Source organism: Cololabis saira, chromosome 10 (assembly GCF_033807715.1).
Source record: "Cololabis saira isolate AMF1-May2022 chromosome 10, fColSai1.1, whole genome shotgun sequence".
NCBI classification, from domain to species: Eukaryota; Metazoa; Chordata; class Actinopteri; order Beloniformes; family Belonidae; genus Cololabis; species Cololabis saira.
The window spans coordinates 31,095,281-31,123,067 of NC_084596.1; the positions used below are offsets into that span (position 1 = coordinate 31,095,281).

The 27,787-nt window shown below is 38.9% G+C and overlaps 1 protein-coding gene across 3 annotated transcripts in view; it reads right to left on the bottom strand.

The window, feature by feature from the left end:
• The window catches only part of adcyap1r1a (adenylate cyclase activating polypeptide 1a (pituitary) receptor type I), a 32,942-nt gene extending 15,414 nt beyond the window's left edge, over positions 1-17,528 (bottom strand). For 2 of the 3 annotated variants that reach the window (XM_061732536.1, XM_061732534.1), the window contains exons 1-3: positions 17,373-17,528; positions 11,955-12,110; positions 3,756-3,849 (exon numbers count right to left, since the gene is read on the bottom strand). In XM_061732536.1, the coding sequence (XP_061588520.1) occupies positions 3,756-3,849; positions 11,955-11,996 (136 nt within the window). In that variant the 5' untranslated portion in view covers positions 11,997-12,110; positions 17,373-17,528. Of the gene's footprint in view, positions 1-3,755; positions 3,850-11,954; positions 12,111-17,208; positions 17,279-17,372 lie in introns of those variants that run through there. The other variant, XM_061732535.1, reaches the window with a different exon arrangement.
• Between the last annotated feature and the right edge of the window lie 10,259 nt (positions 17,529-27,787).

Here is a 27,787-nt window from a genome sequence, read left to right on the forward strand (position 1 = left end):
AAAACACATGCACACACACATACGTTAAGTTAAATGTAAAGCTCCTGCATATATATTTTGGTTTTTACATTGTTTGAGAAATCACGCTGACACTAATTAAAAGTGATTTTCTACATATACCTACTGTAGCACCCGAGTAGTTTCATGACAAAACTCTTAGAAATAGAGGTCAATATCAAATCTTACTGCCCCTCTTAACCCATTAACCCTTTATTTGATGTAAACAGATGTAAGATTTAATGATCATGTCATGAAAAAGGCAAGTGTAGATTATGATTAGTTCTGCTGTCTCTTGTTTCACTTGGAGGAAGCTGAAGGTTGGCCTCAAATCACCACTGGCATCATAACTAAATGTGTGTTGCTTGATTAACTGAACAAAACAACAACCCAGCTTTCATTACCACTATTTACTGAAATATATTGCAAGAGTCAATGCACTAGTGTAAAAAGAAGCAGTGATGTTTTCTTAGTGTTGGCTCATTACAGATTTCTTGGCTCTGCAGGTGATGAACAAAAATGAGGTGTGAATGTGAACTGCTCCTCTTGTCAAGTACAAGTGAGAGAACCAGAGGAGGAAAGCTGAGAGATGAGAGTCATAAGAAAAGTCCCTAAAAAAGAGCTACAGATTTGATTGCTGCAAATTGTCACTTGATAACTTTATATAACTAGGCCTTTCGTTATAATCAAATGACTGATGCACACTTTTCCTCTTGAACAGTCACCTCCTCAAATACATGTCAGGAGATGTTTCTACTTTACAAGACTACTGAAAAGAACGATTCTGAAGAACAAGGAAGCTAGGTGCATGTATTAACAAAAGTGCTGAAACAGAAGCAAATATGTTATAAGGCAGCAGCACATTAAGTCACAAGAAGCTGCTACAGCTGCTGCTCAGTTTTTTATTTATTTTTTTTATCTCCAGTGGTGGGGAAGGGCGGGCAGTATGATGGGCAGCACAGGCCCATCTTGACCATGACTGAGAACCAGTTTTTTATTTGTTTTTACGTGCCGCTGACCTTTACAGTTTTCTTCCATTTATTTTACTGCAGCTAGCTTTATAATGTTAATAGTAAATGAAAAAAAAGAAGCTGCCCGTGTCAAATGAAACGGTACCAAGTATACTCTGATCTAATTCTGACATTGTAATTATTTGAATCTATCAATCTGCGATGTTACCCTAGCTACTTCTACAGGACTGTCTCAGAAAATTAGAATATTGTGTTAAAGTCCTTTATTTTCTGTAATGAAAAAATGTCATACATTCTGGATTCATTACAAATCAACTGAAATATTGCAAGCCTTTTATTATTTTAATATTGCTGATCATGGCTTACAGCTTAAGAAAACTCAAATATCCTATCTCAAAAAATTAGAAAATTCTGGGAATCTTAATCTTAAACTGTAAGCCATAATCAGCTATATTAAAATAATAAAAGGCTTGCAATATTTCAGTTGATTTGTAATGAATCCAGAATGTATGACATTTTTGTTTTTTTAATTGCATTACAGAAAATAAAGAACTTTATCACAATATTCAAATTTTCTGAGACAGTCCTGTACATATTCTTGCCTGTCCGTCACAACTGTGACTTCTGTTTCCTCCCATGTCCTCTCTACCCCGTCGCATTTTCTGTCTCCGTATGTGCTGTTTTGCCCCTTTGTTTGTGCATAAGTGGTCTTACAGTGCTGCAGAGACATTTACATATCTGATTAGCATGTTTTCTGACCTGTGGGTGTATCTGTACAGTATGTGTGTGTCTGTTTGTAACATCTTCCCTACCCTGCTCAGCTCGCTCTAATCTGTTTTGGTTCTGTCTGCTGAGCCGGACACGAAACCAATTACCTTTTAAAGGGCAAATCAGAGCCAAATGAGCCGAACTGAGCCACAGAGGTAACCAGCTTAATAAAACACCCTGTCTGCATCACTGGGCATCTTACACAAGATCCCACAGTATACTCAATCTCCACTGGGCTGCAAAGCTCAGCATTCACATAACATGCTTCCTGCACATGCAGGGTATAGAGAAGACATGATTGATTTCCTGGATAGAGACCATGTCTTTCTTTAATCTGATCCCAGGACTAAATGAGATCTTTTTGCTTTCTTAGTCATGGAGCTCAGCAGAAGCATGCTGATAATTACCGACCAGTTATTCCATATAGTAAGAAGTGCATTTATTTTAATTTCTGCTAAAGCTCAAACACTGGTCTAAGAGGGAAAGCATGTAATAAGGCCCCTGGAGAGATCTAGGTTAATATTATTCCACAGAAAAGATACTTATTTTATAATGATCTCAACTAAAGACAGCACTAGAGAGGCTCTGATGTTTTTTAAAAAAAAAAAGCAGTTTAATAATATATTTATTTTTCTTGTTACTAATTTGAAACAAACTCCATCATGTCGCTTTCAGGAATCTGCAGGAAGAAGATGAAGCAGATCAGGAAAAGATAAGAAAAAATTGATATTAATGGCTATTTATAACAATTATTTGTTTTGTTGCTTGTTGATGATTACAGGCCAGACAGCAAATCTTTCTGTAGCAGTTGCAGTCAGCACATCTGAGATTCTGCAAGAGAACTGAAATTAAAAATATTCAAACAAAAAATTCTGAAATGGGATTTGGAAATTAGATTTTTATATTTCTTTATCTTTTCTGATTGTTTTCCTCTTTTCCTATTTCTCCTCGAGCCTTCCAGTCAGATTTCTGCAAATCGGGCAATTTTATTTCTTCACCAACGATTTCTTGTCAGCAGAAAAAGCAGGATGTCTTCTTTTAAAGGGACAGGAGGTGACCGGGCGGCTTACAGGGTCAAAGCCGGGCCGGCATCATGACAGGGAGCGCTGAGGATGGAAAGGCTAATAGAAAAATAAATAAACTACTCTTGAATTTAACAGACTAATGCCTGATTTATGCTGAATGAAAATCACTTCCTCTACAATTATAGATTTTCCTACCATCTGCACACATATTCACAATAAATAAATAAATAAAAGGCTACTGAGCAATGGAGGAAGGCTTCATAGTTGCCCTTTTAAATCTCCAGATGAAAAACGAGCTGAACCAACAGCTCTGCTCCTCTTTAAAGTTGTTATCTCACGCTCTAAATCCTTCATGCTTTTTTTTTTAAGGCTCTGGTGGCTGTCAGCAAAAACTGTGAGTCACAGTGCAGTTTGGGAGTTGCAGTCTGTTGGGCAAATTTTGAGCAGTGGGAGACCTGCAGCAGACGCTAATGAAAACCACAATCCATAGCCAAGATAATAATTGCTTCCAGGAACCACATAACAAGATTCCTGTGTTAACTTAAAAAAAAAAAAAAAAACAGAGAGAGAGAGAGAGAGAGAGAGAGAGAGAGAGAGAGAGAGAGAAAAGTCATGTTGAAAATATGTGAAATCAGCGCAGCGTGACATTACGGGGAAACATGTTCTTTTGTTTATTACTGGAAGACTACATGTGTTGCACAGCAGCTTTTCGGGATGATGTGATTGGGTTATAAGCATCAAGCATCATCTTTCATCGTTGCATGTCCCTCTTTGACCTTTTTCAAACATGAAAAATGCCCCCATCATTAAGTGTAAAAACAAGCCTGTCTTCTATTAATACTCAGAAGGTGATGCATGGCTTTCATCAGGAGCTCGGTGTTTTCTGAGCTTCCAAAGGCCGAGACAGTTTAGTCACAGCAGCAGGGCCGTTAAAAGCTGTGGCTTCATGCCAAACTATGCGAATGGAGATGAGCATGTCGACATCCACACTTACCGTATTCAGCGCCATCGGGGTCGGTCATTGTCATCTTCTCCATGCATTTCTCATGTTCACGTTTTATTATACAGTGATCAGACTCAGAGGCCACCTAGGAAAAAAAATAACACCACCACACACACACACACACACACACACACACACACACACACACACACACACACACACACGCACACACACACACACACACACACACACGCACATTGATACACTTTACTAAACAGGGCAGTTTTAAAAAACATCAAACATCTGTTGACTTGTCAGCATCTTGTTAATGGGTACAGCTTTTACAAAATGTTGACTAAAGGGAAAATAACTGGTCATGAGAAAGTCAAGGTTTCTCTTTTTGTTCATTTGTTTTTATTTCTTTTGTTACTTGTTGAAAAAAAGTTGTAGTCAGGAATTTACGAGAACTTAGACTTTAGTCCTAAGTATAGATTACAAAGCTTGAGGAGTTACTGTTTTTGACTAGTCTGGCTAGCCAAGCCCATTCACTTTGAGGTCTGGTACCGCTCCCATTCACAACAGTTTACACCAGCACAGAACGTATTGAAGCAATCCCAACAGGACAGAGGTGGGCTTTATGTGATGGCCCATGCATGAGTGTTGAGGAGCCGCTATTCATCTGTTCAACACAACCAAGGTCGCTGCTGAATTGATAATAACGCATTTTTACTGCAAAACCAACAACAGTTCTTTTGTTGTTGGTAGTCTGGTTGTTGCATGCTTGCATTCTCTGATTGACTTATGTCTATCTAGTGACATGTAGGGGCAGTATTTCTGTGTGCGATGGTACTGCCTGTATCAGGAAGAACCACAGGTGTTTGTATTAAAGGGAAAAAATTCAGATGGCTGCCCACATCATGTTCTTACAGGCATTTTTTTTATTTTCCTCCCATTCAAGTCTGTACAGAAGTACGAGATTCTTTGAAAAAGCATCAAACCTTTTTTTTTATTATGTTACATAATGACCACCAGCTTAATTTTTTGTTTCTCTATGTCATGATTTACCACTGAGCCATAATATCTAGAGCCTAACATATGTTTTGTCACTGTTTTTGTCTTTTAAAAACCGTTTTTCTGTGCCCATGTAAGATATTCAAAACTGTACAAATATTTTAAGCAGCTCTAGTATTATTGTTTTATAAAAATTTGAATATCAGCATTTATTGCAGTCTTTTGATAACCTCCGTATGCTGACCTTACACTTAACGTTTTCAATCTTGCAGACAGAGATCCTGATGTTGGAAGAACATCAGGAGTGTTGTAGTTCTTTGATCCACAAAGGAATCTGTTTGTAGTTAAGTAAATAGCGACCTTGCCAGATCCCTGATCTTAAGTTTGCAACTTAAACCTCTGTCTTTAAAGTCCTTTGATGTGAGGGAACACAGTTTAGTCGAGTTACGGCAATAGCTTCTTTAGTTGACGTCTTACACCATGCAGCAGATAAATCTTTGGTTTCACAGGTGGCAGCTAATTTAGAAAATAGTGACAGTGAATTGGACAGCCTATTTTGTATATTGTGTATGCTTTAGTTTTGCCTTCTCTGTGTCAGTTTCTTCCATTACTTCTATGTCAAAGAAATACTGGAAGAAGCCGTAGGTGAACCTGTGGAAGGAACAGTGGTCCAGAGCACGTACCTGGCCCGCTGAACACACCCTGCCCTGGGGCCGCAGGTAGGCTAATGCTGGCACAAGCATCAAAGGTTACATTTATGTTAAAACGTGTACAAAGATCGCTTAAAGCAGCACAATGTAACTTTCAGCTTTTTTTGAGTTTGGCGGCTCCTTTGGACAAAAGCAGTAGTGCTTTACCAGAAAGAACACTACGTTTCCCATGAGCACCAGCGCGTACTGCCGGAAAACTCCTGTCCCTGTTGCGTGCATTTGTTTTGATAGTGAATGAAATAAGACGGGACGGACTTTCAAAATTACTTTTCTGTTTTCAGCGGTTGTTTGCAGGATGGATAGCGAAGAGGTAATGTATCTATTTTTGGCTAAACAGTATAATATGACGATGTTGAAAATCACTAAGTTCAACTTGGTTTTATTAGCAGCTGTCCTGTTTCAGTGAGATAATGCGCCCCAAACTACAAACGCTCTGGTTTTGTTCTACTGCATCTTTGTCCTGTCACGTTTTTTAGAGGGACTTCGTCATAAATTAGTAGTCCAACATACTTACTGACAAAATAAAAAAATACTTTATAACCTGTGAATAACTGAATGCCCATTCCTTATATTTTGCAGATCAGCCCTGCACAATTTTACAGTTCTCAGCAAAATTACTAGAACCCAAAACGAATCCTCTGTATGTGAAAACTAATTTTCTTCTAATTTTGATTCTTATTGAACATAGAACTCTACATTTATATTTGTATCATAACAATTCTGTCTCTCTTGTCGGACATCCCTCCTCGTCTTTCATCTCACGCCAGCGAGAGAACGCCGGGCCAATGTTTATTCTTTTCCGGGCATTTTTTTAAATTTTAGTACGGGCATTTAGCTTGTTACTCTCCCGCTTTCTTTTTTTTGCCTCCTCCGATAAAACTTTTATTTTCTTCGGTTTTTTCACTTTCGGCCATGATACCAGCTTCTGCTGAGCTCTGCGCTCCAAGCCCCGCCCAGCTTTCGTCTCAACTACGAATCGGGAAGGAGGGGGAAGTGACGTATGCCGTAAAGCAGTCAAAGCCATAAAAATGTGTAGTTTTTTAGTGTGGAAGGGTTCCTACCATGCTCCTCAAAGTTACATAGTACCAGTGAAGGCGATACAGACCCCTCAGACCAGAGGTGTCATTAAACCTGTTGTAAATTGACCATCACAACCATCACAATGACTCTGGAAATATTATATTAAGGTGGAAAACTTACATAGTGCTGCTTTGATGATCTCTAGTAAAAAGAAGAAAAAAATGTCTACACAAAGAGATAAGTTCTCCTACTATCATATTAGCTCAGCGTATCAGTTCAGTTATGGAAGTTTGGCTTAGTTTGATACAGTCAGACTTGCACATTTCTGCATTTTTAAAACTACAATTTTAGTTGAACTAATTAGGTTTTCACTGTTATCTAATCACAATGACAGTATTTTCTGTTTTTATCTTAGAGCAGCAGAAATTAGTTTTTTCCATGTCAAAATATCAATTATATGGTCATTCGAAGGAACATTTGCTTACTTTCAGGAATTACTGTCAAGCTCTCCAGCCTTCAATCTCTACTAATGCAGTACCACCAAAGTTACTATATCTTTACAGTACTAAGTCACACATGACCACAATGAAATTAGCTCACAGAGGTGATATCATGGCATATATTTTCTTGACTAAGACAGTCAAGGAAGTATTGACAGATGAGAAAATTAAAAATTGACCTAACAAGAGTCCCGACCCGAAGGCGCAGAGAAGCGACCCTCTCCTTCACCGGGGTGAACTCCAACACATGGCGACTGAGCTGGGGGGTTATAATATACGATTTCTTCCTCTTCATGATTGGCGTTGTGAACCGCTCTTAGTCTGGCCTGTCACCTAGGACCTTTTTGCCATAGGAGACCCTACCAGGGGCGTCATGCCCCCGACAACATAGCTCCTCCAACACAAACCCCTCCACCACAGTAAGGTGGCGGTTCAAGGAGGGGTAGACATTTACATTTCTACCTTGTATGCAATGCATCTATTGTTTCTCATCCAAAAAAGGCTTCAGAAAAGATACTTTCATTAGTTATTTCAAAGTTGTAGACAAAACCCTTTTAGTACAGAGGAGATAAGGAACGGCTCTTATCAAAAAGGATTTCATATTTCCTCAGCTTAATTTCTGTTACATGATGTTTGGTGGCATTGCAGCGAAGAACTTTTAGAAAAATTATCAGAAGAATCAACATTTATTGAGTTAAAAGATGTGATTTTCTCTCCTAAATGTTGGTTTTGCACAGATTGTGAAACTTTCATTTTTCAGTATGACCTATGACAGAGAGAGAAAGATTTATTGTACATTAAAATTCTCATCAGTGCCTTTTATAACAGCCCAAGGTTGTTTACTTAGTTCTGAATATCTAACTAATTGAATCTGGTGAAGGTTTCCCAGCAAAAAAAAAAAAAAAAAAAGGGGAAAAAATGGCCTTTATGGTTATAGACGACAAAGAAGAAAAGTCTTATTGATGCAAACTGTTATCCTTTAGTCATCTTCCTCTGCAATAAAGAGCCCTGAAGGATTTTATCAAACAATTCTTTAAGATGCATCCTATCTCCAGTCACATACAGAAATGTAAAAATGCAGAATTTAAGCATTAAAAACCCGGACAAAAGAGAATACGAGCGGCATAATCTGGCTGCAGTGAGGAGAACTATTTACTGTACCCCGAGCTGGCGGAGTCACTGTTTGTCATCATCTCTGTTTACGCTCCCTCTCACTCTCTTAGTGCCAATTTCTATTTTACACGCATAGCTTTCTTGCAACCCCCCCCTTCACTCGCGCAGTGAGGTGATAGGTGTAATATATACTAGCCCTCGAAGCCACGGCTGACTCATCACTCTATCTCTGCCCTACGATGTGAATTCACTTCAGGCCTCACTGCCCAGTTATGATAGGACATCAGCCAACTGTGAAGATGTTCAGGGATTCACTTCCTTTCTTTATCACCGTGCACGTGGGTAGAATTTCAAAACGCATGGGTAAGAAAAAAGTTCACTGGACGGCAACAAGGAAAAATCACTTCTCTCCTTCATGTTGTCATGTTAATATATAATAAAAACCGTGTCTGGCTTTGAAAGAAAGAGTTTGTCATAGTCAGAGCGAGCATCAATGTTGCTAAGCAGCAGGTAAGCAGCCAATACATACTGAAGCAAAGCAGCCCACATGAGGAATAATTGGATGCAGATGAGTAATGTTGGCTTGGCATAAATGCAGACAGGCCTGTCACATAACAGGATGAATGTGTTATTCTTTTATTTATATATAATCCTGGTTCGCAGGCTATGCTTGGTATTGATCGGGATTTTAAAATTTAGTTACAGCTTAAATCATGTGTTTTTTTTCCCGATAACAGGTTCCACCGCTTCTTTTTAGATCCAAAATGAGCCTGTTTTCACAATGGAAACGCAACAACCTTTCTTAGCACGACCCTGTATTGTTTCATTAATGTATGTCAGAATGTAATGCCATTTACTCTACCTTATTATTTCCAGCACCTGAATGGCTTTCACTGTCCCTCATCTTTCTTGGTTGCCAAATAACAGCCTGTGGACTGCTTTCTTTGGTACTTACTCAGGGTGAAATTTATATGAAAACATTAGGGGTGTGATGTTCGTTGCTGGTTGTCATGAGTGTCTGCCTCAAAGCCTCATTTCTGCTTCCTAGCAGCAGCAAAAATGTGCTACATTGGATAACATTAGCTTTTAAATGGAATCTGCTGAAGTCAACGGATAAGCAGCTCATATCACAACACAGGAGCAAAATAAAAACACAACAACCCCTCACACAACACAGGCTCAACGCATGCATAAAGATGAAAGAACTGCTTTATATGGAGAAACACATCTGTCTATCCAGACTCCAACATGTTATCTATATCACTCAAAGCCAAACAATGTGGCCTACACAAAAATGCTCTATAAAAAGTCAAAAGTCAAAGTCATATTTATTTATATGGGACATATGCTAACACAAGGAGACAGTGATCAAATAAATAATACAAAGGAATTTAAACAGAAATGAGCCACCAAGGAAGGAGTGAGACCAAAGACAATATAGAAACTTTGACAGACATTTAAGGAATAGTAAGACACTGGTGTGAACAATTACAACAGAGTCACACAGCAGGGGAAGTTCTTTCAAAATAAGAACGGAAATAAGGCGGAAGACAAAACAGGAGTCAGAGGAGCACAATTACACCAACCCCTTGACTACAAGAGCCCCCTGTACAGGGGGCACGTGTCATTGAAGAGCAGAAGTCTGAGGCTGGTATTTGAAACTTAAAGAAAACTATACTCAATTAAACTCAGTCATGCCTGAGCATATACAACTTAGCAATTTGAATGTGGAAACTGTTTGAGCCTTATGAAGCGATGAACTGTTGCACAACTTAGAGGCAGCTACTGCAAACCTTCTATCTCTTGTTTTAATTTGGGCCATTGATACTCTAAAAGCAGTTGATTGGATGTTTGCAGACCTCTTACAGGGTTGTGGAAATGTAAAAATTGTATAAGTATGATGATGACACTTAATTTAAAATATTAAAAGTCAGAAATCAAGTCCTGAAATCAATTTAAAAAAGGAAGAAGACATATTTAAACCATGTCAAAACTGTAATAATATGGTCTAAGCCAGATAAAATAATGATCTAAACTACCTTAAAGTGTATTACTAAGGCTCCATCTTTGCAATTACTAGTATTAATGTAATTAGTTTGTGGGTCATGCTTCCCAAACCACATAACTTCCCTCGGGGTTTCATTAAGCTTAACAAAGTTGAGATTCATCCATGTTTTCAGGTGACCAGTGCAGTAAAGGTTTCAGTGGGTAACTGCTACCCAACTTAATGGGCAATTGTATCTGAATGTCATCAGTAATAATAATAATAATAATAATAATTCCTGTATTAATCCCACAATGGGGAAATTCTTTCTCTGCATTTAACCCATTTTCTAGTTGAACTAGTGGGCTGCCATTATCATGGCGCCCGGGGAGCAGTAAGGGTTAAGGGCCTTGCTCGGGGGCCCAAGGGGACCTCGGTTGCAATCCAGGGGCTTGAACCTGGGACCTCCAGACTCCAACCCTCCTCTGTAACCAGGCAACATACACAATGAAAAGACATTGGGTCCCAAAGTAGAGCCTTGAGTTTCCCCACAACTGGAACAGGAGCATTCACCGATGTCAGGTATGATTTGAACCAGTCTAAAACTGTTCCTTTGATGCCAAAAGATGAAGATTTTCACATTACGTAGCCTATTACTGCAATTCATCATCGTTATGAAATTAACTATAATAGGAGTTTTACTTATTGTACAAGTATGGAATCATTATTTACAAACCAATTAAGCAGAACATTGGATTTTATCCACAACTTACAAGAGTATTTATATAGTTGGTGCAACTGGGGCCAGTTACGTTTTAAAAGCTACAGCCTGAAAACAACAGGCACCACAACACTGCAAAGATGGGAGATCAATGAAATGTAATTTTAAGTGTGCTTCTTATTCTCTGCTGCCAATCACTTTTCTCCTCTGTTCTGAAACAGATGTCTGTCCAGATAAGTCCTCCATTCGCAGGCTGCAGAACACAGTTTTTCTCCCCAAGGCTATTTTCAAGGGCCAGATAACTCAGTAGCTCCCACAGCAGTGCGTGGAAAAGATAATAGAATTCCTGTTTGACGTGGCAGACTACTCTCCACCACACAGACGCATCTAACACACAAGATTGACATCATGACTCTTGCATCGCGCGCACACACACACACACACACACACACACACACACACACACACACACACACACACACACACACACACACACACACACACACACACACACACACACACACAGCCAGTGAAGGTCAGCCTGTCACTGCATTGTGCAAAGGAGTCAGCTGCAGGCACACCTCACATATGTTAGGTGCCTGTGATTTAAGGGTTGGAGACATTTGTAGCTGTGCGGTTGCATTAAAAATGTGTCTTTTTAGTGGTTCTTTATTTTTTCCCAGGCAGATATAACAACATAAAGAAATCACCATAGGATTAAGGATTACACAAAATATTTCTATTTTTCGGTTCTGAATAGCCACGAAAGTACCACTGTGCAGCATCAGTTCACCGAGTATAATTCCACCCACACATCTTGCACAACTCTTTCATTCTGTTTTTTATTGAAATGTGACTGCAAATATCTGTGAGTCACAACAGCTGGATAGACAGCTCTCGTTCAGTCATGCCATATGTTACTGTTATAGGAAGAGAGCAGCCGTCTTAACATAGAGCTGATCCCAGACCTGTAACGTCTGTTGATGCGTGGAAGTGATTTCCACCATCTCACAAACAAATCTGCAAAAATAAATCAAAGCTGCAGCAGAAAAAGAGGAAGCTGGTGATTTGAACCTGTGAACGTACCTCCACTGCTACATTTGAAAATAGGCACACGGATTTCTCTGAACACCCCGCACACTCACACGCCTACACATGTGAGCAGCACACACATGCACACAAACGACTCACCAAGGGCAAGAGAAAGATAGCAGTCAGCAGGTAGCTGCTCATCGTGTCCCTGGAAGCGCGTGTATCCAGGAGGCCCCACAATGTCTTTGTGTGTGTCGGGTTACAGAGATGCACTGAAACTGTGTGTCCTCAGTGTCACCACGGCGTCACAGAGCACTGAAACGCAGAACAGAGAGAAGACCATGCAGAGGTGTCAAAAGTATTCACATTCATTACTCAGGTAGAAGTATAGATACTAGAGTTTAAAAATACTCCTGTAGAAGCATCAACTCAAGTTTTTTACTCAAGTAAAAGTATAAAAGTACTGGTTTCAAAACTAATTAAAGTATAAAAGTAAAAGTAATGTAAGGGGGAAAAAGCCATTAAGGACAAAAGCCATTGAAAATGAATGTATCTTAGTATAATGCAAATATATTAAAGAACCATATATGTGTACGTTTGAGCATTAACATGTGTTTCAGAGAGCAGGAGATATAATGACTATAATATATAGGCCTATAATATTGTAATGGTGCAAAAAGTCAAACTTCAGAGGCATGTTATCATTTATCCTAACCTTTATTGGAATGTACATCCAAGTTTAGTTGCAGGAATCTGAGGGAACGGATGTAAGAACAAAACTGGACAAGAACATCTGAAACAACCACAACCAAATTCACTCTATCCAGATGGAGCAATTTAACTGGATAGTTTTTTTTTAAAGGCCGAAATGAAATAGAGTAACGAGGCTGTTTTTAAAATGTAAGGAGTAAAAAGTACAGATAATTGTGTGAAAATGTAAGGAGTAAAAGTAAAGAGTCGTATAGTATAAATGAAGTATAAATAACCAAAATTTCTACTTAAGTAAGGTAACGAAGTATTTGTACTTCGTTACTTGACACCTCTGAGACCATGTATGAAAAAATGTCTGTGTTTTTGGATACAATATCGGTGTACGGGCTGTAACAATATGCAACACTTAATTCATTCACTGTCAGTAGCTCTGACCTGAAGTTAAGTCATCAGTGGTATAACACACTTTCTTTACCAAAGTTAGAAACTGGATGACACAAATGTTCAAGACAAACCTGTAATGTTATGCATCTTGGGTGTGTCAAGAACTTATTTCGCCTCACAGTGATTTTATAAAGAGTTTAACTCACTGGGGGAAATCTGGAAAATAAAGACTGCTGTTAAAAAACTGAAGGCTGAAAAAAGAAATCTGTGAATCAATCAAAGCTAACATCTTCATCAAATTGAACACATTCACTTAGGATGTGAGTTCAAATTATAGAGTAAGACCTTTTTCAAAAAAAGCCATTTTACTTGCCAACCATTTTTTGGAAGCAGCCGTGAGGTGAGATGAAGATTGGATTCCTCTCACTCACGGCCCAAGATAATGGAATTGAATGGGAATATTGACGGTGCGTTCACAAATATAGTAGCAGCAGTTAAATGAATAATCAGAGGTGGAAAAAGTACTGAAAAATTGTAATTGAGTAAAAGTATCTTTGCTTTGCTTAAATCCTACTCAAAGTAAAAGTAAAAGTACTCATCTAAAAATTTACTCAAGTAAAAGTACAAAAGTACTTCATTTAAAATGTAATTTGAGTAAAAGTTACTTTCAGTTATTTAATGCAAAAAAAGGATGAGTCAGAATCAAATCCAGCACAAGTTGTTTTAATTAACTTCGAGGCATATTAAAGTACACATCCACACTTGTAAAAGCTCAGCTGAGCTCAGTAACATGATCCTTTTACTTCCGCAGAACAGGACAAAAAGGACAGTCCCAACCTGTACTGTAAAGTGCAAACTATTTTCAGTAATATTGTCCAACCGACAACACTAAAACCAGAATCAAAGTATTCAAACACTAAATAAAGTGCCCAATGCCCGCAGGATCCACCAACCAAAATAAACCAAAATAAAATGCCCACAAGATTTTCACCATACATTTTGTACTCAGTAACGTGAGGGGGTTCAAATGTAGCGAAGTAAAATACTTGGGTCAAAATGTACTCGAGTAAAAGTAAAAATTACATATTTCAAAAACTACTTAGAAAATTACAAATTACTCATAAAAAGTACTCAATTACAGTAACATGAGTAAATGTAATTTGTTACTTTCCACCCCTGTGAATAATATAAAGGTTATACCTGAAAAATGTACTACTCATAATTTATAAAACACTAGAGTACTAAAGAAGATATTAACAACAAGTTTAGTTCAGTGGAAAAACTATACAAATGTGAATATACATATTATATATTGTGCAGTATAGGAACAGAGGTGATTTTGTATATGACAGGCTTGCAAGAGAAGGAGACGATGCAGGAGTAATCAAAGTCTTTAAATTATAAAGATTTTTGGCAAAAGCGCTGCAACTGCAGGTTGATAAAAACTAAGACCAAAAACCAAAAGCAATTGATCAAATGAATGAGATCAAGGAGGCTACACAGGAAGCAGGGCTAACAATCAACAACACCTAGCAAAGGTGGAATGAAAAACAAGTATATAGCTGTTTTCTAAAAGCCCATACTACATGCTGCATTATATTTTAGTATACAGTACTGCATGTTAATGGTATGGTGGTTGTTAGTTACAGTTACGGCAGGCGACAACAAAGGAAGTCTTACACAAGAGAAATTAAAAGAGGACATTAAGCTCAACACAAAACATGAGTCTAGATGACAAAAGAGCAAAAGTAATCCGAGATTTAAACTTCAACAGAAGAACTGAACAATAATCTGATAAAACATTATCAAAATCAAGAGCATGACGGCATAAACGTCTCTGCAAACGTGATGCTGCTAGTTCCAGTTTCCCTGTGGGGCAGTGATGAGTGTTCCTACATTTGTTAGTGCGTTAGATCAATGTTGGACCCCTTTTTCATCCAAGGCCACATCAGCAACATGGTTCACGTCAAAAGGTCAGTTGGACAGTAAATACCAGACTATTTAAATATTTCTACTTTTTCTTTAAATATCATTTTACATAATTACCTCTGCATGTAACTATTTACGATAACTATGAATTCATTACTGTTGTAGAGGTGTAGAAGAGACTTAACAGACAAATCTGCCTTCATGCAACAAAAAACAAGTACTGGTTTGTCTCCATTTGGCAGAAACATGTTTTTGCCTCTTTTCAAACCCATGACTCAACTGTTGTAAGAAAAAGCTTCATTAGAAATACTTCAATATAGTAGGTAATACTTTCATGACACAGGTAACAAAATCAAGATGTTTTTTTGGGACATCATTATAGTCCATGGTTTGGCAAAATCACATGGTTTTAATGTAAGTGCATAATTAACTTTGTTGGCCAGAAGAAAATGAGGGGGCGGGCCTTCAGTTTGACACGTCTGCATTAGTTAGACCTGTACCACATCATTGTGTGAAGGATTTGTATGAACATCTTTATAAAAGCGTCCAGTTAAAGGACACTTTCTGTTCATTTGTCTGTGCAACTCAGATGCCGCCTGTGATAGATTATATTATATCAAACTCCACAAATGTAGTCAATTTTTAAACATTTCTTTTGTTAGAACACTCACTCTTTTTGTGCTTGTGTTTCTGTTATCTCTCTTCATGATGCCTTTTATACGTCACTCTGAATGCTTCCATCATAGACTGAAACAATACAAAACAAACACAGCGCTCTGCTGGACACCCATCATTGTATATCTGCACAGATTCCTTTTCTTATAGTAATTGCCTTATCCTTATACGGATAAATGTTTATTGATTTTACTAACTGGATACGTAAGTGAGATAAATATGCCAGTGACTCAAAAGGTGAAGCTTTATAAGAGGACAAATTGATCACCAAAGCCAAAAATGCTTTGAAGGATCACATAAATTTCTTGCAAAACAATAAAAATTCACGTGGCTTGAGTCAGACTTTACACCCCCACACCACGCACACACACACCCACACACACACACACCTTTTTTTCTTAATGTCTTATTCAGCTGCACAGCTTCCGGAAACACAGTGATTCACTGAAAACCCAGAGCCCACTGGCCAGCAGCACCAGCAGAGACACAGAGCACACACTCTCACATCTTCTCCCAAAGATAATTTACAGACACAGAAAAATTCTGCTCTGTGGTTTTTTTCCCTCTATACCAAATCCAATTACTTCCAATTCACCTCTTGGATGCTTCATCAAGTAATAGAACAGATCGTGCTCAGAGGGAAAACCCTGAGATTTAGCAGAACTGAAACCAATATGAGAATATTTAAACCAAAAATGCTTATAGGCCTGCATGCAGATGCTTGATGGATAAAGACTCAGACATGGAGGCAGTTAGATCTGTTTCTCTTTGTCTTATTAACCAAAATGTCACAGCAGCTGTGTCTCTGGAAGCTCCGAATGGCATTAAAAGTCAGTTTTATGTTGAACAAACCCATATGTCTTTGGCACTGAGAAACCTCTGGTGCAGAAAACAGCAGACAGGCTGAACATCAAACTATCCTGGGGCCAAGAAATGTAAGACTCTGCTTTGCTCAGCACTGAATAAGTGTGAGTCACTATCCAGCGAAGCTTTAAAGCCACGGGAATATTCAATGCTATTTATTGTATAAATTGCCCGTATGCCAGTGGAACATTCAATAAAGTGAAACAGTTTGCAGACACAGACACGAATCTGTTGAGTTCAGCTGTAACATGACTGAAAAAAACAAAAAGACAGACAGCCTTTAATGGGTAACCTGGAATCACACACTTGGCCATTTGTGTTTACAGATGCAGAGGCATAAAGAAAGGACGATGCAGTAACGTTCAGTTTCAATTGAAAACGATCCAGAATACCATCAAATGAATCCAGATGCAATGCTGTAAACGTGGACTGCATGTTTGTCAGTGTGCAATAATGCAGCCGTTCAAAAGCAGACAGCTTGGTGAGCACGCTCGTTTTCAGCTTCTCTTCCCCAGTACTTACATTGTTATACAGTAAAATCCACACAAATTATTTGCCTGTCATCTAAAATTTAAATGACTGGCCATACAACGCTGTTTGTTTGCATTAAAGAGAAAGAAAAAAGCTTTCATTACAATCAGTAATCAAGAGACAAATGGTCTGTCGCTTGAATGTAGACAATCAATACCCCCCCTCTCCGTTCAATTTCTAATAATTCGTGCATCTGAACACATTTATCCGCCTGAATCATGCATGTGGGTGACCTTAGCTCGCAAAGCATCAGAAGAAAAGCATGTCATTATTACTGCCTATTTACTCCAGTCATTCAAATGATCCGACTATACTGTACCTTCCGACTATTCAGGAAACAACCAAATATTTCAAAACCCACACCATAAGTTGACTGCTTTCTTCATTTATCAGATGCTGTAAAAAATAAGACAATAATAGCAACAGTCCGAGGATGATGATAGTAAGAGCGCGCAGCGCCGCGTTAAGAGTCAGAGAACTCACCGAGACGTCTTTACAGAAGCAGAAGCCACATTTCTACACACGAGCCGTCGCAGGGACGGAGTCCCAGACAGAGCTGCTTCTGCTGCTTTATTCCTCTGATAACACACTGGTCAGTTCAGTCAGGCCGTCCTGATACGGCAGGTGCCGCTCCGGCTGCTGCTGCGGCTGCTGCAGGAAGTACTCTGCGCTGCAGCTGCGGCAAGAACGGGAGGAGGAGAGGGAGGAGGAGGAGGAGGAGGAGGAGGAAGATGAGGAGGAGAGGGAGGAGGAGGAGAGGGAGGAAGAAGATGAAGAGGAGGAGGAGGAAGATGAGGAGGAAGAGGATGGGGAGGAGGAGGAGGCAGAACAGGAGGAGGAGGAGAGGGAGGAAGAGGATGGGGAGGAGGAGGAGGAGGATGGGGAGGAGGAGGAGGAGGAGGAGGAGGAAGATGAGGAGGAGGAGGAGGATGAAAAGGAAGAAGAGGAGGAGGAGGAGGAGGAGGAGGAGGAGGAGGAGGAAGATGAGGAGGAGGAGGAGGAACAGGAGGAGGAGGAGGAGGAGGAGGAGGAGGAGGAGGAGGAGGAGGAGGAACAGGAGGAGGAGGAGGAGGAGGAACAGGAGGAGGAGGAGGAGGAGGAGGAGGAGGAGGAGGAGGAGGAGGAGGAGGAGGAGGAGGAGGAGGAGGGGGCTGCCGGTTCCTACGGGGTTGCTCCTCGTCAGACACAGCAGCAACAAAGTGAGACTGTTTTGTCTACAAAGATGTAGCGGGAGGAGTGGACATATTCTCTACTCTGGGATGTTGAACTGAAATAAATAAATACATTTAAAAAAAATCCTACCAAAGGACAAATGGGAAACTTTTCATAAAACTTTTTTACATTTGCGCCTACTTGTTTGAGACGCTCAAGACGGCGTAAAGTCCCATCCCCTGTTGCATGCAGTTTTTGAGTAGAAGGATGTGAGTGAGTCACATTAAAGCAAACGTTAGTATGACTTTAACCCGTGCTCAAAACCATGCCTAAATAAAAGTGATGCAGACAGGCCACTATGGCCCCTGGCAAGCGTTTACTTGCAGAACCATGGACAGCGACCAAACACTCACCTCAGGGTGCTACTGCCCAGCAGCTCAGAGCAGCATGGTTTATCTGCAACATCCCTCTCAAAAATACTGATTTAAGTCAATCCCAACAGGACTGGTCACAACCAAATCTCAGACATGAGAGATTATTGAGAACTTCTGCCAGGGACAAGTAAAGCACCCTTTGGACCAGAGTCCTGGTATCAAGGAACTGTCCTGGAAACCAATCAGATGATGAAAAAGACATGTAAAACGAACACAAGGAATCTCAAAAGAAAAAGAAGAAAGATCAAAAATTATGAAACCTGATGGAAGAGGAGTTCAAAAAACAAGAACATCAAGCAATAATCAAAGACATTGCAGAAAATGGCACACAATTTTTCAAAAAATACACAAGATGACCATTGAAAATATGTAACAATCTTGAAAATATTAAAGTGTCTAAAAGTTTCAATAAAAATCAAGATAATAGAGAAACACAAATTAATCAATATGCAAACCAATTACATAACAACCATGAAAATTTCAAGGAAAAACAAAGTTATAAACAAGCGTAAAATAACCACAAATATTGGGCATAAAAATGTAAGAAATGTGAGAAATATAAGAAACACAAAAAAGGGGAATAAATAACAAAATACCTTTTTATCATCTGGATTAATCTCTTTCAGACTGTTTCTAGATGGTTCTATTTGGACCTCAATTTCAAACCACGATACCATCAAAGCCATGCAAAACTGAAGAAATGGACCTACCTTTCTCTTATTGCTACATACATTGTGCAAACTTGTTTTATACTTTGTAACAATGACAAAATGAGAATAAAAATTACACCTTAGAGAGGCAGAGGGCGAAGGTATATAGATTACTTTTCATAAAAGAGATACACATCTGTTCTAAACAGAATTCAAAAAGCTTTCACAGTTATGCAAAACTCTGAAAAAGTTGCTAAATGATCATGAGGGTATAATGTTTACCAAATAAAGTAATGCAATACAACTAAAAACATAGGCTCTTTTCATGTCTTACTCATAGGTGCAAACTCTGCTGATGGTTGTAAAATGTTTATGGTCACAGATATAAGTAACTTCTTTTCTACAGTAAAAAAAAAAACAAATATGGGATTATCATATCCAGTTTTACATTGCCCCCAAACCAGAGATTTAAATGGGTATCTTTCTCTCATTTTTTTCGTCTCGTCAATAAATGATTCCCCACCCTTTATTTTGTAAATCTTGCTGGAGTCAGGCTGGACTATTTCCAGGAGAACATATATGCAGGCGAGTGTTCTGAGCGCAGCCTGAACCAAATGTGATTGATCAGCCAGCGGAGCTCTTTTGATGGGTTTGTTATAAATCAGCGAGGCATAAAAATAATTGAACCCAGAGATTAAAACAGGAAATAGAAAAGCCCACATTCACTGCCTCCAAGACCTAGCAAAATGTATGAAATGGGGGTGGGGTTTACGAGGATCAGTGACGCATGTCCGTTGCTGTTCCCGGAACATTTTGACACTGTTACCGGCCCTGCTCCAAGGACATCCATGGAAATGCTCCTATAAAAGACGAAGTCAGAATATTCTCCCATTTCTGCAGCTTATCAGCATGTTAGCAGCATGTTAGCTCATTTTCACGGCAGACGCTCAATGTATATTTCTCTTGCTTGTGTTTTGGGTTTTCAGTTCTTAATTAAACTAAATTAGGCAATGATGCAAAGACAATAATCACTCTCCTGCAATAATTATAGATGTGCGTAAACTGACTGTTTAGAGAGAAACTGTTTTAGAATATGCTACCGTTTTGAGATATTTTCCTAGCAGTGTCTTCAAAGTGGTCACAGCACAAATTGATGAGTTTAGGGTCTCAGACATCTGCCCTAAGACACTCTGATGATGACGATAGTTTTCACTGTAATGGAAACGTTTCTCTGTGTCAAAGGTCAAACCAGTATCCCTCCAGCTATTAAATGGCCTTCTGACACAAACATCAGGATGTGATCTGGGCTTTGAGGGACAAGGTGTTCATTTTGGCAAAATACGGCAATAAAATTGTTATGTCTGTATCTCTAAGTGTGTGAGGGTAATCTGTTCTTAGAGGCAACAGGTTTTAACAATTTAGAGGGTAACTTGTTTTGTCCATGCACCCCCCTGATCGCTGAGATACTTGTAACACAATACGTTACAACAACTGGCTCAAATTAAGTAATTGACAAACTAATAAAGACCTTGATGCCAAGCGAAAGAAGTGATCCATTCATTTGACCCAGGTGTGTTGGCACAGGGATACACCTAACACATGCAGGGTGGTAGATCTTAAGAACTGGAACTGAGAATCACTGATGCAAATCATTGTTGCATTCATACATTCAAATGACGTAGATGAACTTGCACTGGTTGAGGGCAATTCCAACTTGCATGTTAATCATGTAGACCTTTCAGGTGGAGCTTGCAGGACTAGCAGTGTTAGGGTTAGGTGAATCAGCTAGTGGTCAGCTTTTACCTGTCAACACCATTTATATGTGAACGACTCCAGGACACTTCCTTACACATAGCTGAGCCATCTAACTGCCAATGAACAGTTTTCCATGCCAAACATGTGGAGAAGCCTGTTCTCCAGCAGGAACACTCCAGATGCCTCCTGGACCCCGGCCTAGACAGAAGACGTATCCTACCAATCACTAGTGTGGATACAGTTTAATTAGTCCTTGGCTTGGATGTACATGTTGCCCAAACCCCAAACTCCTTGGCCTGGATTTTTAGGCTTCATCATGGTCCCTGGTAAAACCATGGAAGACTCCTAGCTTTGCTTGACAATGTCAGGGGTTTTGACACCAGTGAAAGTTTGATTAGTTTTCCCCTGGAACAGCATTGTCAGCGTTCTTGTGCTCCAGTTCGCTTTCCAGACTGTTCCAGACTGTTTTTGGTTTTCAGGTCCTCCCCCAATAATTGCTTTTACATTGCTATTTTGGTGCACTTTTCTCTACTTACTTTGTTTCTTAATCTTATGTTTAACTTGTTCATTAGATTCCTTGATTAATGTTTTTTTTTACATTCAGATTCCTTCTCCTATAGCATATCAACTTCTACTTATTTTAAAATAGTTTTATTACAAGATTTCTATGTTCATTGTACTTTCCAACCATTTGTTTCCACTGCTCTGACCCGCCCTTTTGTCATCTGGATTAATCTCTTTCAGACTGTTTCTAGATAAACTGTTCTGCAGTTGCTTGTACAGGATATTTTGTTATTTAAGTTCTGTTTATTTAATCCTGCTTTTAATGTGTCTGCAAATTGCTCCTCAACTTCAAACCATTCATAATAATACCACCCAAGCCATGCAATACTGAAGAAATACAGCTACATTTCATTTATTGCTATGGAAATTGTGGAAATATATTTTATTGTTTTTAACTGACAGAGCAGCGTTATTGTTCAATTATACACACTGTATCTTTTTTGAATGTCTTGTATGGATGGATTATGTTTCATCAAGTTTTTTGTTTCATTTGCATTTCACAGTATGTGCCAACCTTTTTGTGAATATTTAAAATAAGACATGGGCTGACTGATAAAATCATGTTGCTCCTGCTATAAAAGGTTTACCAAATAAATTGGCCAGTGAGTGTTACAAAATCTAGATTCAATATAAAAATGTACTGGGATGCAACATGTTCTTCTTCCTTCTTTAAATGTGACTCCAGTGCTTGCTATTATTGGACTTTTCAGTTCCTACTAAGAATCAATCCATACCTCTTTTATTTAATCATATTTCACATACTTTCAGAATCGTAAACTCATTTCGCACAGTCAAAAATAGGCTTTCAAGACTTTGGAGAACATGCCCACGAACAGTCTGTCTCCTGTGTTGCTTTATTGACATAACACAGTCTCCTCAGAGCGTCTATGCTCCACTGCGCCTCCACTCAATGAAGCTCTCTACAGGACGTCTCTCCTTCTTCCTCCGCCATCACGCACCAATCAGGCTGTTGAATTGCCATGGAGACTCATCTTTGACAGCATGTGAGAGGGAAGCATTGAGTGTTTAAGTGTAAAGCCCACCTACCCACCTCCCAAAGAGGACACTGCGGGAAACCTGGAGACAAGACCTCACCTGACTCCCATCCCATCTTTCTTTTCCTTTTAAATATCGGTGTCTTGCTGGGTGTCTCGCTTGAAGCGGATTAATCAATCAGCTGATCTGATGTGGCAGTGAACAAGGCAGACGTAATGTCCAATAAACTCTGCTTTTTCAACACGATACATTGGAAAATATTCTCCTCTTAATTGTATGTGACTCATTTCTTATTAAAAATGAGTCTGAAAGTGAAGTCATTTGATAGGAAAAAGTGAGTCATATCAGTACCTTTATAAATAAAGTACTAATTATAAATTACAAAAAAACTCCATTCATCATTGAAAGACTCACAAATTCTTACTTTGTGATGAAAACATTTGAAATTCACTTCAGATTATTTTCATTTTAAACGTAAAACTCTGCTGTACGATCCTTACGATACATCATTGAAATAATAATAATTGAAATGCGACTAAACCCCACAGCTTGCTGCACTAAACACCTGATAGCCTGCTGAGAGAGGACTGCAGGCAGACTCTGTAGAGGGCTGACGCTTGCTGTCAGATCATTAACCTGCAGGATGCTGCTTATTTTGACATCCTGCAGCCCATTGGCTCACAACGTTTGTATCACTCTGTCTATTTAATTAATTCCTGCTGTATAGTAAATCACAACAAAAGTCGTTTAATGGCACTTTGCAAAGAGAAAACCCCTCAGATCCAAAGGGAAAGAACTTGGCAAAAGTTGGAAGGAAAATAAATTGTTTAAGCAGGAGGAAACCCCTGGCATAACTAGACTCAGAAAGAGTGGCCATCTGTCTGAGGTGGTGGAACAAAAGACAGATAAACAGCGTAAACAAACAAGAAATACAAGAATAAAATGCTGGATATGTTAGTCAGGGCACTAACTAACTAACTGTGAATCAAAAAACATACAGCTTCAGAGCCACAGGCTGCAGGTTGGTGCAAAGATAATAAAATGTGGACACAATGTGGAAAAAAAGAGAGAAAGACAAAGTGAATGACAATGTAAAAGTGTGGAGACACGAGATAATAGCAGAGGGGAGCTGGTCTGTGCATTATGGGAGGTTCTCAATCAGTTGGGGGGAGTAAAGGCTTAAAGGTTGGGTAGGAGATCTTCATAAGCTTTTGTTAAAAAAATGTTAATCACGTCTGATGGATTTGTTTAATTTGTTTGATTTTGCTTTTGTAATTTCTTCACTTTTCTGTGAGGGGACCTAGGGTGTAGAAAGGTGGCAATAAATAAGATTCAATACTGTGGTGATATGTGGCGATAATATCACGATACACAATATCTATGATATTTTATATATTGTAAAAAATTTCATCAACGATATATCACGATATGTGTGAGTGAAAAAGATAAAAAAATACCCATAAAAAGGAAAACGTCTGTACGGTAGTTATGCATTTATTCAATGCCAAAACTTCATACAATGTACAAAGAAAGTGCATTTGTATAGAGCCTCACTGCCTCTTAGGCTTGTAAATGTAAACACTGTACAGCTGGACAAATTGAAGTGCATGAACAATAGTGCGGAGACAACCACGTAAATCCATTATGTGTGTTGTAATAAAATATCGATATTTGCCGTCAGTTTATCGATTATTTATTGCGACAGAAAGCGCAACAATATATTGCAATATCGATTTTTTTCCCCACAACTAATTATTACTATGTATATGCTTATGTATTAAGCTCCCTTTTTCTACAGTGAACAGTTTTTAGTGTTTTATGTTGTCTGGAGCTGTGGGGTCAGAGGCAGGTCCCAAGGAGGAAAAAAAAAAGTCTGTAGTTGATTCATTTTGATGAAATTTCAAATGTTTTCACGTTTTCATTCATGGGTGGACTTTTCATTAGCTGAGGAAATATTTCATTTGATTTTGAGATCTCTAAGTCAAGCATATAAGATTAACAATACATGACTACATACACTGTGTCCTTAGTAAGGAGAACTACAATCTATTTCAGAGAAACATCCTTATCGAGACTTGGCTCCTGGATCCAGTCAGGCAATAACATTCAAACTGGTGAGTTTTACTAGAAGAACAAAAACATAAAATATAATTTAAGGAAAAAAATATTTTCCCAAACCAAAAGCAAGTGAAACCAGATATGTTTGGAGCACTGTATGATGAAGGAAAGGATAATCAAAAACAGAGCTAAAACAAATGATTAAACATAGTCAGAACATCACGTACTGAAAGTCTCGCTACAACCGTGCATCTGTGTGGACAGAAATAAAATATATATATATATTTTCATGGTACATGTGTATTATATTTGCAAGTACAAATCGTTACATCGAAATGCTTTACTGCTTCAGGAGCCGCAGAGAACTGATGTTACAATCTTTCAATCACATCCACAACGTCCCACCACAATGTAGTTGTAGAATCTATAAAACAGGACTCCATTTCATATATAATTCACCAAGATTATTTACTACGTTTATTAAATGGCTTTGTTAACCAACATATATTCTCCTGGGGGTTATCAGCAGATGTCGTAGATGGGTCACCACCACTCCAGAAACAGACCAGTCACTGCAGCTCTAGACGGCCTTTCCACTCCATTGTGATTGAATTTGCACAGGAAGTCAACAGGGATGTGTGAAATGTTCTTTCTTTTTCTGGCACGCAAAGTAGAAAGCGAAAAAAAAAAATGTCAGCAGAAGCAGAGGAAGAAGAGTAGGAGGGCCATGGATCTTCCAGCACAGAAGGAGCTAATGTTTTCTCACAATGGCAGATGGTATGATGAGCAAAAAGCTAATGAACAACTCTTTCACCCTCAAATCTTTGCCTATAGTTGGAGGGAACACCGGCAGAAACTGTTTTTGGTGTGAAATATGCTCATAACCCAAATTGTTAAGAGTTTGATTGCTGTCCAGCCTTTTATTAGGGCCCGAGCACATACAGTGCAAAGGCCCTATTGTATCTGTAGGAATTTTTATTTTTATTCTTCTGACGAAAGGAGGGCCTTTTTGCCCCCTAAACGTGCCCCAAAAGTCACGAAATTTTGCACACAAGCCAGGCCTGGCGAAAAATTGGATATTTAATGGTTTGCATTAATGGGCGTGGCAAAATGGCTCAACAGCGCCCCCTAGAAAACTTTGTGCCTCGAGCCCCACAATACGGTTTGACGTACATGCACCAAAATCGGTACAGACCTGTATCATGGCGCAACTTAAAGAAAAGTCACTTGGCACCATGGCCGAAACTGAACAGGAAGTCGGCCATTTTGAATTAATCGTGTCATTTTCGCGCAATTTATGCCATTCCTTCGGCAGTTAATACGGCCCGAACTGTAACGTGCACCCAGGTGTGTTGTACATCAAAATATGCATCTGCAGCCTGCGACTACGTGCATTACTTTTCTCCGTCAAAAGCATTACCGTGGCGACAATAGATGCCAAAAAGTGCGCCCCCCCTTCATTTGATTGGTCCATATTTGATAGTTCCTACTTTCTGAAACTTTTGAATGGTGTGATATAAAGAGTCATGGGTGGTGTCATCTGACTCGGTATTGAGTACTTGACCTTCATTGACATGAATTAGCCCCACCCCTTCTTCTGATTGGTCGATATGTGATAGTTCCTATTCTCTGCCATAACTTTTGAATGGTTTCACATAAAGACTCGTGGGTGGTGTCATCGGACTAGGTTTTGAGTCCTTGAACATAATTGGTGCAAATTAGCCACGCACATTTATCTGATTGGTCGATATGTGATAGTTCCTACTTTCTGCCATAACTTTTGAATGGTTTGACATGGAGAGTCGTGGGTGGTGTCATCCGCTAAATGTCCAGGCCTGAAGAATCTACATGCAAGTCATACAAGCTTCCACTGCAGCACGCCTGAACCTGCACAAGGGTGCGAGGGCCCGTTCATCGCTGCTTGCAGCTTTAATTATTGTTATTGCTGAAACAGTTAGCCGACCAGTTTGTTGTCAGGATTCAAAATTTCAGAGTTTTCGAGAAAGAAAAATCTAAATTTGAAAGTGATACAGACGTAACTAAAAGCAGAGGAACATTTATGATGTTCAACTGTGATATGAGTTTCCTCATGATGCTGTCAGTGTCAGTACGACAGCATGAAGCCTGCATGGACTTCTATTTCGGTTCAGATGAATCTGTTCAAAAGATTTTGATTACCTTTAATGTGAAGCTGCCAGTGTAGAATGACTTCACTTGGCATGCTGATATAATTTCAGGTTGTCAGAGAAGCAGCTCAGTGAAATGTTCTGTAATGGATGACACATGTCGTCAGGAGGTCCTTTGAGTGGTGTGGGGGAAGAGAATGATGAATCAGACATCAGAGGTCTCAGTGGGGGACATTTCAGTTCATTTGTGTGTGTGCAAGTGTGCATTTGTGTGTGCATTTCAGAATTTTGCTGTTTTTAATAGTTAGCTACCTCAATCAGATATTGCAGTTTTACAGATGTGAACACATTTATTTTAAAGCATTCCGTTAAAGAAAGAGAAACAATGATCACTGAAATAACACTGAAACTGGCAAAAGTGATGAATAATTTTCTAAAAATAGACAAATGAAAATCATTGCTTATCATAACAAAAAAAAACAACAAAAAAAACATGTAGGTTTTTCTTACTTTAGTGGGAGGGTACAACAAATGTGTTGTCCATGTCTGTAAAATAATTTAAAAAAGACGTGATTTTACCTGCATTGCAATATGTGCTGCCATGGCATGCACATAATAAGTCTAATATTTGTACCATCCTTCCTCATTGATATAAGTGCAGAATATGGTTTTGCATTGTCATATTGAAAAATTCATGAGCGTCCCTAGAGAAAAGGTTATCTCGAAGGCAGCTTGTTGCTCCAAAATCTAAGGGAGCTTTTCTGCATTAATGCTGCCGACTCAGAAGACTGACCTTTGCCAAGAGCACTGATACAACACCATACCATCACAGGCCCTGGTTTTTCTGACTTTCTACCAATCTGGAGCAAAAAGTGCCTATTTTTTTAAAATAGAAAAAGAAGAAGACATGGAGAACTAAACTTTTTAAACTGTAGATAACAGTTTGAAATATCTTTATTTTTTTATTGCACTTTATTACTACCACCATATTTTCCCATTATCAACTTGTTTGAGAAAGGTGTTTTCAAATTTTTTGAAAAAGAATTGCAACATTACAAACTGTGAGGACCAACAAAAGGTTGAAAATAGACAAACAGACAGACAGAAAGACAACTGACTAGCAGTGACATGGAAAGGAAAAGAACATAGGCCGGCAGGCAGGC